Raw genomic sequence first — 16793 nt, forward strand, 5'->3', positions numbered from 1 at the left:
GCAGCACTGGCAGCACCTGAGACTTTGTTAGAAACGCGGAGTTTCGGGCCCCATACCAGACCTACGGAACCAGAACCCGCAGTTTACCAAGTTTCTGAACTCTTCGTCCGCGCGTCGACCTCCACAGGTCTGGGATAAGCAAATGTCCCAAGAAACTGAGCAGCCTCCGGCGGCTCATTCTTGCCAGCTCGGATTTGCCGGGAAGCCGACGCCACCTGGCCGAAGGTGTGGTCCCGGCGACCAGAAGCCCCGCCCCCCGGTGCCGGGCCTGCGCCCCCTGGGCCGGGAGACAGCCCCTCCCTGCCTCGCCCTCCAGGCGGACTCAGCCGTGCATAATTTATTAAGAGCCTCTTCTCCATTGGCTGGCGCTGCCGCCGCGCTGGCAGGGGCCCAATGAAGGAGAACCTGAAAGACGGCTTCTGCAAAGTGAACGCGCGCCCGTGACGCGGCGGCCGGCGATTGGCTGCGGCGGCGCGGGGCGGGGCGGGGCCGGGCTCAGGCGGCGGCGGGCGCGGCCGGGACAGCTCAGTGCGAGCCCGGCTGGGTCGAGCGGGCGGCGGGCTCCCGGTGGCGTGCGGGCGCGGAGCGCGGGCCGGAGGGCGGCAGGATGTTCAGCTGGCTGGGGCGGCAGGCGGGCGGGCGGGAGCGCGTGGGCGGCGCGGACGCGGTGCAGACGGTGACGGGCGGCCTGCGCTCGCTCTACCTGCGCAAGGTGCTGCCGCTGGAGGAGGCGTACCGCTTCCACGAGTTCCACTCGCCCGCCCTGGAGGACGCCGACTTCGAGAACAAGCCCATGATCCTGCTGGTGGGCCAGTACAGCACGGGCAAGACTACCTTCATCAGGTAAGCGCCCCGCCGCCCCTCAGCCCGGCCCGGGCCCCTGCCGCCACACCTGGGGCGTCCTGCCCACGTGCGCTTGTTGTCACCGACTTCCCTCCGCCGGGAGCGCCTGCCGCGCCTGCCGCGCCCGCCGCGCCCATTTCCCCGCCACGGCACCCCCTCGCCACTGCTTCCCCCTCCAGCACCTGGGTGACCTGAGGTCCCCCTGCGAGTGCGGAGCCCGGATGCCCGCAGCCCCACCCCCGGGCGCGGCCGCCTCAGTAGAGGCTGGCACTCCCGCGGGGACTGTAGGGTTCCTGAAACTCCTTCCCCGCAGCCTCCGAGCGCTCCTTCGCGCTGTCGGAAGGGCGCTTCTCTGGCCGCTGTAACCTGCCCTCGTAGCCCCCATCCTGGAAGGGAGAGCGAGGCTGTAATGGCATTTTCTAGTGAGGGAACGAGGCCTATGGCTGGAAATGGGGCAGAGGCGCGGGGTTATCAGAGTGGGCTGTAGGGTCATACTTGGAGAGAGGAGCGCCTAACAGAGTGCCCACAGCATAACTATTAACCAGTGAATGAATGGCAATAGAAGTTATTGCCCGTGCCCCGTCCCTTGACGTCCTTACGTGTCACCCCCCCTCCCATCACCGCTCTTCCAGGGGAGGGGATAGACAGGGTGCCTTCGATCTGCTCTTGCACGCCTCGCCTTTACGCGGCCATAGGAAGTTAGTCGCGCCCTGTGGAACTAAGGGGGAGTGTCATATTTCTCGTCCTTCCATTTCTTAGGTGGGTCATTTCCTCCTCCTTGCTCACCCGTGACAACCGAAAATATTTGTCATGCTTGTTGCCTTTCCAAAAACAAACAACTGCCATGCGTGCGCTGTGGTTCAAATAAAAAATAATTGACATTGTAACAGATTACTTTGCGAAGTAGCTTGTTTTATTTCTAAAGCAGCCAGCGTATTAAGACTTGCTTTCTTTGGTAAGGAGACTTGTTTTCCTTGGTTAAGCCCCGTGTCAGTTGAAGAAAAGTTACTGATGATTTCAGGTTTTGGTTCTGGGTTTTGGTAATTGTAACAGTCTCTTTGTCGTTGGTGTTCAACAGGTGTTTGAGCAAGCTGCGTCTATATTTGGATGCATGCCATTTCTACTAAGTAGCGACCTCTTTTTCTCCACTCCAGTGACCTAAATAGCTCCTACAAGTACAGGAGTAGCTGTCACTGCAGAAAATATGTTGAATTCAGGCCTGCAGATACACTATGAATGAATTCAGCAAAGCAGACACACTGTGCATTAAAATATAGTTCTAGGCAATACATTGAATGTGAAGGAAGACTGAAGAAAATAATTTTAAAATTGCTTTTATTTGATGCTTATTAGTAAGCTGAAAATGATGTTAAATATGTCACCGCAGACACTCACATTGAACCTAAAAATATTACAGTAACCAGCACCTTGAAAGATGACAAACAGATGGTCCCTTTACAGTCTCACTAATAACTAGCCAGTTTTTAAGTACTTGGAATGATGAAGTATTATGACCAAGCGGTATAAGACTAGGGGGTGGAATTTTTTTGAAAAATACAGATGAAGAATAAGAGCAAAGCACTGTTATAGTGATAATTTTTATGTCATATGTTAATGGTGGCATGTTCCAAGAACCCCGGGTAGTTTCTCCTGTTTATCTCTGCCACGAGGCCTTATTGTGTCCCTGTGTAGTTAGGGAGCCCCTGCTTGGTGTGGAACCAACCTGGAGGTAATGTAGCCTCTCTCATCCCCCTAACCTGGATAATCAGCAACTCTGAGGAAAGAGAACACTACTCATGGGAACATGAATCCATCTTTTTTTTTTTTTAGTTTACTACTTCAGTATACATTTTTTCTCATTCTTATCTATTTCATTGTGGGGGGAAGTTTTGTGAAATAGCTAAGCATGGTTTGAAGAGGTGTTCTGAGATTTGACTCCTGGCAACTCCATCCAAATCAACCACTTCTCAGTAGGCTCCGGAGCCGTGTGCAACCCCATGGTGAAGGAGGCGTCACCTTATCAGGAAGCCTAAGTGGCCTTGTTGTTAAGCAGTGGGCACAAGGTGGACCTGTGAAGTCAGGAGAAAATCAGGTTGGACAAGAAGCTTGGTTAGGCCACAGGAGACCTGAGTACAGCTTCAGAGTAGAGCTAGGAGGAAGAGATGTCATTCCTGGGAGGAAGGCCCTGAGCAAAAGGTCAGACATCCTAGAGACTCCTGTACTGGAGCTGGTGGGCACAGGGGTTGACCCAGGGTGCTGACCTCCTGGTTCCTGCCTCATCCATGGCTATCATTGATCTGTGGGTCAGAGGCCTGAGTTGTTTGCTTCTAGTGACTGAGCACAAGCTCATAGTTGGATGTTCGGCACTGCTACCTACGTAGTCATAGATTTTTATCCACCTGGCTTCCTGCTGTGTCCCAAAAGGTCACTGATGACACAGAGCTAATGTGGAGGGAAACCTCTCCTCACTTCTCCTCATCAGCAAAGCCTTTGGCGTCCCTTCCACACCTTTAATGAAACCTTACCTTTAACCTTTTATTCCATGGCTGGGAAGAATTAGGCTGATTTTAGGAGCCTCACTAATACTAATACAGGGTTGGCCAGGACATTCAACAGGAGTGGGACAATTAAGTGTGTGCCTTGTTGTAAGGAAAAAATCTCCTAGATGGAGTGGGCAAAGAGCCTAGATATCAAGAAAATACACACACGCCTGCGTGGAAGATCATCAGGGGCTTAAATGCAAGGAAGAGGATGGATAGAGGGAAGGTGCTGGACTCTTTTCTCAACCAAATCACAAAAGTGGCCCGAAAGGTTTCTTGGGTAACTGGGTGGATCATGAGGACACAAGAAGAAGAGGAGCAGGGGCATAATTATGAGTTTATAGTTGTGTTTTAAGGAGCCCTGTGGCACCATGGTTAAGCACTCAGCTGCTAACCAAAAGATTGGTGATTTGAATCCACCCAGCAGCCTGGCAATCTGCTTCTGTAACATTATAGCCCGGGAAGCCCTATGGGACAGCTCTACTCTGTCACATGGGGTGTCTGGGAATCAAAATTGACTTGACAACATCTAACAGCAATTGTTGTGTTTAAGTGAGCACCCAAATGGAGATGTTCACAGACAGATTGGACATATGGGTCTGGAGTTCAGTGGGAATTCTGGGCTGATTTCGGAGTGTCAGCATTTGGTAGCCAAGATCTGGGGAACAGAAGGCCAAGGGTGGGACTCAGGAACACTGATGCTTGCAGGGCTTCTAGAGGAACTTGTGGAGACACTGGGGGAAGTCATTGGAGAGGTGGAGGAATGCCAGGACAGCATGGAGGCTTAGAGCTATCTTAGGGCTCTTGGTTGCAAGTGACAGAGATCCAACTGAAAATTGCTTAAGTAAAAAGGTAAAAAAAATTTTTTTTTTTTTTCGTGAAACTGATCAAACCAGGATGTGCTGGCTTCAGGCATGGCTAGGTGCAGGGCTCCAAATGATGTCACCAGGACTCTGTGTCACCTGTGCTGTCTTCATGTTAGCTTCTTCTCTAGCAGTTGTACCTGTGGGTGGGCAGGCCACCATCTCCAATTCCAGGCAATTCTGCTGCTTCTCCAGCTTCAGTGGAGTGGAGTGGGGTGGTCAGCCCTCCACACCTCATGGATTAAGAATGGGGGAAGGGTGGCTTCTCAGGATGCTGTTATCAAAAAAAGAAAGAAAGAAAGAAAAAGAGAAATGGGTGCTGGGCAAGTGAAACAACAGATGACACCCATAAATGCCAGGGAAAGAGCGGGGTGGTCAGCAGTGTCAGATACTTCTGGGAAAAGGATTGAAACAGAACCAGCGGATTAGCAATCACGAGGCCAGGGTGACATGGGCTAGAGCTGTGTCAGTAAATGGTGGTGATGGAAGCCAGGTGGCAGTGGACGGAGGAGGGAGTGGCAGGTGAGGCATCCAATATAGCAGACTCTCAGGACTGGGCACTGAAGGGGAGGAGCCATGCCCTGGTCACAGGCCTTGTGGAGGCTCTGTTAGAGGCGAGCACCCCGTGAGCAGGGTGAAAAGCTGAGGGAGGGGAGGCAGTAGAGGGCGAGCACCTAATGCTTCTGCAGGTTGAGAAGAGGCAGGACAGGGAGCAAGGATCCTGAGGAGGTAGGAGAAGCCCCAGGGCAGGCTGGGCTGTGCAGACGACTGTAGCTTTCAGTGCAGCAACACACTGCACTGGTCACATCACCTACCCGACAAACAGCAGCCGGGGTCAGAGAATGAGGGGAAACGTATGTCCCCTCCCCACCCCAACTATTTTTTAATTCAGAAAATTCTCTTCCTTAACTCACATCTAGAAGTATGCTTATAGAAGGCATTTGATATATTTTCAAAACCTTGAAAAATTATGAACTAGAAAGCCATGGTTCCTGAAACTGGTATGTGTCAGAATTGCCTTGGAGACCTTTTGAAACATTCGGATCCCAGGCCTCCATCCCAGACCTCCTGAATCAGAATCCCCGAGTGAGGCTCAGAAATCTGGTTTTGTTTTTGTAAATCATCTCTCAAAGTGATCCTTTGCAGCCTCCCCCAGGGAGCATTTTGGAACCATTGATAGATAAAGCTTCAGTTAGTGGAATTTTGACAACTAAATCATCAAGCCGGAAGCGGGTCAGCCACGGCCTAGAAGGAGGCTAACTTGGGTGGGCCTCCCACAGCGTGTGGACCAAGCTCAGTCTGTCCACATTTTTAGCAGTGACTTTAGATGATGACATAGAAGTCATGCCCACAGAGCTGGAGATTATGTAATACATTTAACGCATTGCTTTTTACTTAATGTGATATGAAGAATATTTCTCATGTTTCTAAATAGTCTTCAAAAATAACTTCAATGACTGTATGAGATTCTGTCATACAGCTTGGAACATTTGGGTTGTTACTAATTATGCATAATGTAGCAATGGACATTTTTGGCCAGAAATCAGTTATATTTACGATTACTTTACCTCCTCTTTTGTTTCACGTTTTATTGTTTTGGTCAGTAGACACCATGTGAAGCTTCTGATTTTAATGGTAAGGCCTTTGTTATTTCACCTGAAGGTGTGGTAATGATACCAGCCGTTGCCTTACTATAGTATGAATTAATCACATGAAGAGATTATCTTTCACTTATTTTAAAAGAATTTTGTTTGAGTGAGTCAGAGTCAACTCGATGGCAACAGATTTGGGTTTTTGTTTTTGTTTTTTTGGTAGACGTCAAGTTTTGTTAAATACCTTTTTACCTTTTCTTTAAACCTGTGTTCTGTGGAACTCAATTCTGAAAGATTAATAATAGGTGTTTAAAAAAAAAAGTTCCACGGTCAAATAACTTGGGGGGAAGGCTCTGTTCTGTGGCCTCCTCGTGAAGATTTACAGTGTTCCTGGATCAAAGAGTTTACAACCAAAAGTTGTCAGATTCATAAACTCTAAGCTATAACATGGAAAACCTCAGTAAACGTTGAGCGAATGAACGGGCAAGCAGGACTGTAAGAAATGGGGAAGGGTGTTGCCTTTGATTCCAGTAAACTTCCTCTGTCTTTCCTCTTCCTTTCCTTTCCTTCCCCTTTTTTCCAGAACAGCATGGAAGACGATTATGGCTGCAGGTAGGTAATGTCAGTAAGTTAGACAGCAGCATGCCCTAAGCCCACCTGGCCCTGAGTAGTTTAAATCCCATTTAAAACCAAAAACCAAACCCACTGCTGTCGAGTCGATTCTGACTCATAGCCACCCTATAGGACAGAGCAGAACTGTCCCATAGAGTTTCCAAGGAGTGCCTGGTGGATTCGAACTGCTGACCCTTTGGTTAGCAGCCGTAGCACTTAACCAGTACAGCACCAGGGCTTCCAAATCCCATTTAGGGCTGGAAAATCAAGATGTGAAAAGGCTTCAGCCAGCAAATTCCAGCTTCTTGGTTCAACAGGCTAATTTGCATTCCTTTACAAGGTAACAACAGTTTCAAAGATGGCCTTATCTGAACAAATAGTCCTTGTGACATATAACGATATAACTAAAGGAAAAATAAAAATAAAATTTAAGTTTCACATTAAGAAAGATACAAAGTTTTAAAATGGAAGTGAAGGTAGGCCAAATTTAGTTTTTTAATAATTCAAAGATTACATTTTTAAAGTAGCTGAGATGTGTGTTCAGGGATGCTTATTTCATCATTATGTATAACAGCAAGAAATGGGAAACTATTTAAATGCCCAACAGTCAGGAAATGCCTAACTAAATTGATACATAACCTGTTAACCCACTGCTGTCGTTCAATTCAGACACGTTGCAACCCTATAGGACACAGTGGAATTGCCCCATAGGATTTCTAAGGAGCGGCTGGTGGATTTGAACTGCCAACCTTTTGGTTAGCAGCCAAGCCCTTAACTACTGTACCACCAGGGCTCCAAATTGATACATATTTGCCTTAAAATATTATGTGGCCATTAAAAATAGTGTTTTCAAATAATTTTTAATGGCATGAGGAAAAATTAATGGTGGAAAATCTAGATACAAAATTGTTTAAACACTTTGATCCAATGACTGGATGGAAATATATCAAAGTACTGAGTGGTCATTAACCTGTACGTATGTAGTCTTGTCCAGCTTAATTTGTTATAAGCACATCTTTCCCCTCTGTAAGATAATAATGCCTGCTCCAGTGGCAGTGAGGGTGGAATAGGTTGTTAGGGACCAATTACCCAAAAAGCAAGATAAGCACTAGCTTAATTGTGTTTGCCTTGCTTACTGTAAGCTGGTGTGTACCATGCTTACAGGGTAATCCACCCCTGAGTGGAATGATAAAATGTATGTGTGAAATGTGTCATGCACTGTACAGCGTGGTTTCAGAATAATCTGTTGTTTGATGGTGTGATGGTTAAAGTTTGTATCAACTTGACTGGGCCATGAGTCTCAGTGGTTTGGCAGTTAAATAATGATGTAGTTTGGCAGTGATGTAATGGGATGTGATCAGCCAATCAGTTGTAAGGGAATTTTCCTTGGGGGTGTGGCCTGCATCCAATATATGTGGATGTTCTGGCAAACCTTGCTTGCTTGTGCTGAATCCTGCATCCGGCTCATATCCGACCCCTGGTTTTTGGGACTTGAGCCAGCAGTCTGCTGTCTGACCTGCCCATCTTGGGGTTCATGAGCTGCTGCAGCTATGTGTCAGGAGAAACTTCCAGCCTGATGCCTGACCCACAGACTTGGGACGTGCCAGCCTCTACAACCATGTGGTTCAACTAGTAGTCCTCAGAATTGGTCCCTAACCAGCAGCATTAGCCAAAAAAACCAAACCAAACCCGTCGTCATCGAGTCGATTCTGACTCATAGCGACCCTGTAGGACAGAGTAGAACTGCCCCATAGAGTTTCCAAGGAGTGTCTGGTGGATTTGAACCATTTGGTTAGCAGCCATAGCATTTAACCACTGTGCCACCGGGGTTTCCGCAGCATTAGCGTCACCTGGTAATTTGTTAGAAATGCAGAGATTCGAACCTGACTGAACCAGTTGAAGCCCTCTCCTTAAGCTCATCTTTGAGAAGATGGTGCTGGGGTATGTTAAGAAACTTTATTTTTCGTTGTCTTGAGATTTTTTTCTTCCCCTCGTCGCAAGTGACATTTTTTTCTATGAAGTTAAACAAACAAATATTTTCTAGCCTAAGCAATGAAAGAAAAAAGCCATTATCTACATATACCCTTGCATCAGAGCAGCTCCTTGGCAACAGCAACTTGAAAGATTAGACAGGAACCTTAGGGGGCTGTGAGTTTATGTTAATTGGGGAGGAACAACTCAGAAAAGGAGAATGAGGATGGTTACACAACTCGAAGAATGTAATCAGTGTCACTAAATGATACATGTAGAAACTGTTGAATTGGTGTACGTTTTATGTGTAAAATAAAACAAAATAAATAAAATTATATTTAAAAAAAAAAAAAACAGCTCCTTGGACCTAAGCTGAGCTTGGCAGCCAGTGTACCCAGGAGCCGCACAACTGAGACTGAACCATGAGACTTATCTGATGAGGACTCTGAGATGTTAGGTCTCAGGTCCTCTCTACCACCCTCTCCGCACAGCTATTTGGATCCAATGTCTGTACCTTTTTTATGTTGATGGCTTGGCTCAGGACTCTTGGAGTAATCACCACGAGAGCTGGCAGACCTCTCTGGGAACACAGGAAAAGGGGAGCAAGGTGGGGCCAAGGACAAAATCAAGTCTTTAACATACAGGATGCAGTGGAGCGGGCTAATCGGCTCGGAATCACGATGGATTCTTTTCGGTAGCCTTCCTGTGGCCTCTCGTTTCTTTGAATTCTCGATGTTGCAGATAACAACCCAGAGTCCCTGGAACTTGTACCTTTGGGAAAGCCTCTGAGAGATAAAAAAAAAACAAAAAAATCCCAAACTATTTAACACAATTGATCATCCCGTATGTGCCACAGTGTAGGGAATCAGTTTTTATACAGCCCGCTTCAGGATCTGCTCAGACTCTTTCTTTCCAGGTTGCAGTTCTTGAACCTCACCACTTCATTTCCACCCTTTTCATACCAACACTGTGTTTCTTGGTTGTTCCTGGTTCCCCGACTGCGTGAGGGTGTACTGCGTGAGGGTGTACTGCCTACCCAGCAGTGTAACATAAACGCGTGTGAGTTTCAGCTGTCCCTCAGGGTGGAAACCCCCCAGGGCGATCCTCTTAGTGAGTGGATAGTATATTAGTTCCTGCATTTGACAGGTCCAGTTTAGAGGAATGAGAGTATTGGTGGCTCAGTGGTAAAATTCTTGCTTTCCACGTGGAAGGCCTGGGTTCACTTCTGGGCACCGCACCTCATACACAGCCATTACTCATCTGCCAGTGGAGGCCCGAATGTTATTCTGACACTGTTGAACAGGTTTCAGCAGAGCTTCCAGACTAAGACAAACTAGGAAGAAGGGCCTTGCACTCTACTTCCAGAATCAGCCGGTGAAAACCCTATGAGCTTCTGTTAAGGGGGATGGTACAATTTGGGAACAGATAAGGGTGATAGTTGAACAACATGATGGACACAGTTAATGTCGCTGAACTGTACGTGTGAAGATTGTTGAAATCTCCAATGTTTTGTTACATATGTGTTCACCACGCACACGCAAAACCCTGTGGATCACAATGGTCCCATCTGCAGGTGGTTATGGGTATGGTGCAGGACTGGGCACCACTTCTTTCTGTTATGTTGTGCATCAGGTTGCCATGAGTGTGGGGCTGACCCACGGCAGCTAACAACGACAACAGTTAGAGTAACAATGAGCTAGGTGTTGCATGGGGCCTCAGGGTTATGGGGCTTAGCACGGTGTAAGAGCAGAAGTCCTTGGCCAGGAAGGAGAAGCTCCTGGGTTCTGAGTCCGATGCAGCCACCAGCATGTTTGACGAGCAACAAGTCACTTTCCTGCTTTAATCCTCAGTTTCTTCATCTGTAAAGATAATAAGATGAATGTTGATTGGGTTGAATCAAATGATTGCTAAGAGACTTTGGGGCTCTAAAGTTCTGAGTGTATGGACTGTGCCTTCCAGGCAATGAGAGCCCGTAGAAGAGGATGTGACATGAGAAGCACTGCAGACCGGGAGATGGGGAGTGGCGCAATCAGAGAGGACTCCCAGGAAGGGTGTGCCATTTTGTAAAGTGGCTTAGAGAATGGGTAGGAGAATAGTGGAGGTCATGGGGCGTAATCCTCCACTGGACAAAGGAAACGACATGAAGGAAGACAGGCAGGAATTTCAGGCCTGGAAGAGACTAGTGAGGGCAAGAAGAAGGTCCAGCATGGGGGAGCAGGGGAGCCCAGACTGGAAGGTAGAAGGGGGGTAGTTTGTGGAGGGCCTTGCATATTGTGGGTTTTTTTAATTTGCTAGTATGCTATGTCTTTAGTTATTTATTACTTTGATAATGAGATTGAACACTGTTTATTATCTGTGGAAGAAAGTATTGCTAAACAAATTAATATAAGCCAGGTATATAATACAGTGATCCAGTGACTGCTAGTTCTTCCTCTGTGTCTAGGACTCAGAGATCAAATGATTTACCAAGGTCACAGTTCAGGTGGCACCTTTTACTTCAAACTGTGTCATATCTGCAGCATACTTTAAAAATAATTATTTGTTAGAGTTCTGTCTGGCAGGGATGCTACTCAGGAAATTCTAGCTCCTATTACAGTATGTACTTGTTAAGTAGGAAATACCTGTTTTTCTTTAAACAAAATTTGTGATTCAAGTTTGTGGTTAAAGCTACTCAGTTACTCCAAAATCCGTGGGGGTCTTGCTGTGCTTTTCTGTAAATGAAACATCAGAAGGTGATCAGGCACTCCCTGGGAGTGGTCACCTGGCTTAAACTCTGGGCACTTGCTGCTTCCCTACAGCTTTCAGGTGCTGCCCACCCCAGTGAGCCCAGCCCCACTCTCCCCTCCCCAGGGCCTGGAGCCTGGAGGGTGCCTCCTCCTGCCCAGGTTGGGCTAGGTGCCATATTGTAGGGAGAAACTCAACCCTGAGCCCTCCTCCAAAAGGTGGTGGCTCAGTTCTTGTCTCGTTCATCTATTTTATTGGTTTGCGTGACCTTTTATGGCCATCTTGGCAAGCCAGCCGTTGCCGTTAGCATTGTTTCGATGGGAAAGTCCTGTCAAGTTTCAGACCAACCCTGGGGCCTAACCCTTTTGTGCTTTGGAGCTTGGTGACACTGGCTGCTAATCTTTCAAGGGCCAGCCCCTTCTCCCTTCCTCAGTCTCTCTCCCAGGCCTCGTGGCACAGCTTCGCCCAGGCCGCAGGGAGTGGAAGTCAAGCGGGGTGTGGGAGGGAGGGGACTGTCTGGCTTTGAATTCTAGCTTTGCTGCTAAATGGCTTCAGACTCGAGTTCCCAGAGTGGCTGTAATCCTGAATTCCACCTTTATATGTGTAGGAATCCACACGCCCTGTTTACACTCCAGATGTGCTTGAGTTTCACAAAATGTGAGATGTTCTTACAATAGTTTTTATCAGGATTTCTCAGATTTGTGTAGAATTTCAAAAGAATTTATAAACATGAACAGGTCTGCTTTTGACTATATTTACCAGGCTAGTAGATAATCCAAAGGTTTTTGTTTTGTTTGCGATCCATAAGGTTTTTTTTGTGTTTTTGTTGTTGTAAAGATGCACTAAGATTTTGATTGAGAAAGTTCAGGGAAATTAAAAAAGCTAAATCTGAGCACATTTTGAAACAATGGCACTCCTCTCCCCAGCTTTTCCCTGGGAGAATGGGCAGCCACAGGACCACGTAGCTTGGAGGACTGTGTGTCTAGAGAGCTCTTTTCCCTCGTGCTTTATCCCCGGTGGCACACCCTGTGGTAAGAGCGCCTGCGCCCCCTTCGTACTCCTCATCTGTGAACAAACCACCAACTTCAGTTTAAACATATCTGGAGATAGTGCAAGCTCTGGACTGCCTGCAATTTAGTTTCCACTCTAATACTTGCTGTGTGACCTTGGGGAATTTGCTTAGCCTCTCTGGTGCCTCAGTTTTCCCACCTGTAAAATGGGGATAATGTTCGTACCCATCTCAGAGTGTTAAGGGGGTTAGATGAAACAACAGTATGGGTAGAGGGCTTTGCACTGTACCAGGCATATAATGAGCACTCAGTAAATGCTAAGTGGTATTATCTAATTTTTTCCCTGTTTACTTTAAATTTAGGGGACATTTTCTATTCTGGGCCTTCTCAACCTCACAGAAATGTAGAAACTTTGAGTGAAGTTAAAACTGGCAATGAAATCAATTAAAGGTGTAAAATATAGCCTGTGTGCTAAGATTGCTGAACAATGCCAATTTTATTTACAGAGAAAACACAGGTCCAAAGGATGGTGTAATTTCTCATTCTTATGAAGATGGCAAAAGTGTGTTTAATATTTGATAGTTCAGCTCTTTCCCTTGACCCCTGGACAGAGAGTCATGGATTCGGGGCTTAAATTTGATCAGTCAGGTCTGGTTAGACAAATAGTTATGGCCAACTGGATTGTTAGCTGCAGGAATGGGGAGCTGGAGAAGGCTGTGCAGGTTTCTTCCCTTGAGCCCCTTCACTAAGACAAGGGGTTGTCTCCCTGGCAGGGCTGGACACAGGGATTCTCACCAGCCCCAGGACCTACCTGTTCAAAGTCACTGTTGAGTGTTGTCTGAGGGCTGCATTTCCACTTGTCTTGGTAGTACTTCCTCTTTATGTTCCCCTTTATTGCAAAGGGGGAGGGAGTAGTCTTTGTCCCCTCCCTATCTCCACTCCCAGTTCCATATATACACCGACACACAAGTGTGTTCCTATGTCATACAACGCTCTTTGGAAGCATGGATGGCGAAACGTCGGCTCACTTGCTTTGGGCATGTCATCTGGAAAGACCAATGGCTAGAAAAGGACATCATGTTTAATAAAGTAGAGGATCAGTGGAATGGGGAGACGCTCAATGAGATGGATTGATAAAATAGCCGCAAGAGTGGCCCCTGAAAGTCATGGCCGTGGAGGACGGTCTCCAAAGAACTCTGCAGCAGTGGAGGCTGCTGTGGGGAGTCGGGTGAAGGGGAGGCTAACCTGACCCTCCCCTTCACCCCACTCCTGACAGCAGCGGCCCTGGGATAGCTAACCTGACCCTCCCCTTCACCCCACTCCTGACAGCAGCGGCCCTGGGATAGCTAACCTGACCCTCCCCTTCACCCCACTTCTGACAGCAGAGGCCCTGGGATAGCTAACCTGACCCTCCCCTTCACCCCACTCCCCACAGCAGCGGCCCTGGGATAGCTAACCTGACCCTCCCCTTCACCCCACTCCTGACAGCAGAGGCCCTGGGGATAGCTAACCTGACCCTCCCCTTCACCCCACTCCCCACAGCAGCGGCCCTGGGATAGCTAACCTGACCCTCCCCTTCACCCCACTCCCCACAGCAGCGGCCCTGGAATAGCTAACCTGACCCTCCCCTTCACCCCACTCCTGACGGCAGCGGCCCTGGAATAGCTAACCTGACCCTCCCCTTCACCCTACTCCCCACAGCAGCGGCCCTGGAATAGCTAACCTGACCCTCCCCTTCACCCCACTCCTGAAAGCAGCGGCCCTGGAATAGCTAACCTGACCCTCCCCTTCACCCTACTCCCCACAGCAGCCTCCATTGCTGCTGAGTTCTTTGGAGACCATCTTCCACGGCCATGACTTTCAGGGGCCAAGGGGAACAACAGAATGAACAAGGAGGATGTGTTGGCATAATTGATTACTGGTGACAAGAAGGGCGATTGTTCATTATTTTAGTCACTGCAGTGAGTCCCCTCAGTGGGCAGGCACAGTGCTGTGAGCTGGGGATATGCATCTGGACCTAAGCCATGGCACTTGCTGCAAGGGCCCACAGGTAAATGAGTATAATACCTGTTGTGAGCACCACAGTAGCTGTAGGCACAGGTGCCCTGGGAGCATGAAGGAGGTACCCCTAACACTGGAGGTACAGGCCAGGGAAGGCTCCCCTAGAAGACGTGAGCCTGCACAGGGTCTTCCAGGATGCATGGGAGCCGGCTGGGTGCACCTCTCTTGGGGTGGTGCCATTCTGCCAATGGAACCATGAGTGAAAATCACCATGCTGAGAAGAGGTACACTTTCAGAAGGCCCAGTAAGTCTGCAAGGAGCCTGACCCCTTCCATCAGGCTTCTTAAAACTGGGCAAAAAAAAAAAAAGATCCATAGTTTTTTTTTTTTTTTTTTTTTTGCAAAAGAATAAAATGCCATTCATTCTCCCTTTCTGGGGGATTGTATTTCTCAGTTTTTAAATGACTGTGTTACTCCCGGAAGCCTTCTGGCCTCTTGCTTTGTGACATGCTCACCCTTCTTTGCTTCTCCCTCCCCCAGGTACTTGCTAGAGCAGGACTTCCCAGGCATGCGGATTGGCCCAGAGCCCACCACCGACTCCTTCATTGCTGTGATGTACGGGGAGACAGAGGGCAGCACCCCAGGAAACGCATTGGTTGTGGACCCCAAAAAGCCATTCCGAAAACTTAGTCGTTTTGGAAATGCTTTCCTGAATCGGTAAGGACCAGCAAAGCTGCCATCTTTGGTCAGGTTGTTTAAACCTTTTCTTTGAATTATTACCAATTATATGTAAGTGTTCAAAAACAGAAGAACAGAGTGTGTCTATTCTAGGAAAGAGAAAGGTTATAGGGAATATGCTTATTCAAATATTTGAAAGACAACCACATGAAATGACCATTTATACCTATTCTGTGTGGCTTCAGAGAGCAGAGCTGAGGCCCGGGATTGGACATTATAAGGCTGCACGATATAAGGAACAAATTTCTAATAATTCGAGCTGTGCAAAAATGGATCGGATTGCCTAGGGAGGTTATGAGCTCCCGTCACTGGCAGTATTAACGGGAGGCTGGATGGTGACCTCTCAGGCATGGTGTCTGGGGCCTCCTGGAGTCAGAGGGCACTTCGCCAGAGGACCTCTAAGGTTCAGTCCGTTGATTACTGTGGGGCAGGTTGCCTTACCTCTCTGACTGTCCTAGGCTTCTCACTCCCACAATCTTGGTTGCATCCATATTCTTGAGAGCAGGACGGGGGAAATAGAGTCAAAGCACAAAAAGTTCGTTTTGTTACATGGTTTATAGATGTGAAAGTGTGGACTGAGATTTTGTCTGGATTAGAGATGTGTTTTATTTGGACTCCCCCCGTAAGCTTTCACCGGAGTTCCACTGAAGCTCAGGGAATGTCTGTGGGGGAGAGAGAACAAGTCGGTGGACGCAGCTCTGCCCTTTGGGACATGAGCTGCTGTTCTTCCCTCCCCCTCCCGCTGTTTGCCACTCCTGGCCGTGTTTTCGAACTCTTTTCTTTTTCTTCTTCCCTGCCTTTCCCCTACAGTCTGCTGCTGTAGAGTGGTTGATTTGGAGGAGTGGGATGTCAGGGGTGCAGAGCCAGGGAGGAGTAATTTGAGTGTCCTCTGGAGAGGAAGAAGCCCCTGGGTGGCCCAAATAGTTTGTGCTCAGCTGCTAACCAAAAGGTTGGCAGTTCGAGCCTACCCAGCAGCACCATGGATAAAAGGGCCTGGCGACCTGCTTCCGTAAAGATTATGGCCAAGAGAAGCCTATGGAGCAGTTCTACTCTGTTACACATGAGGCCGCCGTGAGTCAGAATCGACTCGACAGCACAAGACAAGAGCAGGGAAGTGAGATTTGAGTTGACAGACAACAGGAGGCATTAACTGCACTTCTCCTTTTTAGGTATTTTTAAAATAGGAAGAGATCCTTCCAGCTGACTGCTGTCTGTCTGCCGAGGAGGCTAAGGAGCCTCACGGCACAACTGTAGGGGGCACCAGACACATGGAATGTGGGATAATTATGTGCCCTGGTGTCGTGCTGTGGCTCTGCCAATGTGGCACAGGCAATGTCTACCAGTGCCTTCTGTGAAAAGCTGAACCAGGTGTCTGAAGACTTCCTAAGGGCCTTTTCATATGCTCCCATTGCAAATCAGAGAAAGTGTCCTGGTGTAGACAGGAACTTGGCAGTGGAGTAGACAGAAATGCACAGATGATGGAGGTGATGTCATAGAGAGCTCTGTCTCGGTACTCAAAAGTGATTTGCAGAACACTGTCCAGACGATTTTTCCAGCCTGCAGGAATCTCTTCTCTGGGAGGAGTTGACTCCCTGACTCCATGAAAGCCTTGACTGGCACCAGGGAGTGGGAGAAATGGAGCTCAGGCTTTGGGAATCAAGGCCTGGAACTGGGGAGCCCCAGAGGGTCAGCTCCCTGGATCCCTCGGGACAGAGTAGACCAGAGTTGAGGGAAAGTGGGACAAGAAGCTCCCCCATCAGAGCCTCCCCGGGAGCCATGTCACAGGCTGGGCAACAGCCACATTTCCTGTCCTGACCCTGGAAGGTTCTGGAGGTCCCAGAAAGTGCAGGACGCAGGGTCCTTTTCTGTGGATGGCTGCTCTAGACTCCCATGTTTTCAT

At 48.3% G+C, this 16793-nt stretch overlaps 1 protein-coding gene across 2 annotated transcripts in view; it reads left to right on the forward strand.

The window, feature by feature from the left end:
* Positions 1-571: 571 nt before the first annotated feature.
* EHD4 (EH domain containing 4) overlaps positions 572-16793 on the forward strand; it is a 73491-nt gene continuing 57269 nt past the window's right edge. For both annotated transcript variants that reach the window (XM_064292144.1, XM_064292145.1), the window contains exons 1-2: positions 572-843; positions 14696-14872. In XM_064292144.1, coding sequence (XP_064148214.1) covers positions 608-843; positions 14696-14872 — 413 coding nt within the window. In that variant the 5' untranslated portion in view covers positions 572-607. The remainder of the gene's footprint in view (positions 844-14695; positions 14873-16793) is intronic.

This window comes from Loxodonta africana, chromosome 10 (genome assembly GCF_030014295.1).
Source record: "Loxodonta africana isolate mLoxAfr1 chromosome 10, mLoxAfr1.hap2, whole genome shotgun sequence".
Lineage (NCBI taxonomy): Eukaryota > Metazoa > Chordata > Mammalia > Proboscidea > Elephantidae > Loxodonta > Loxodonta africana.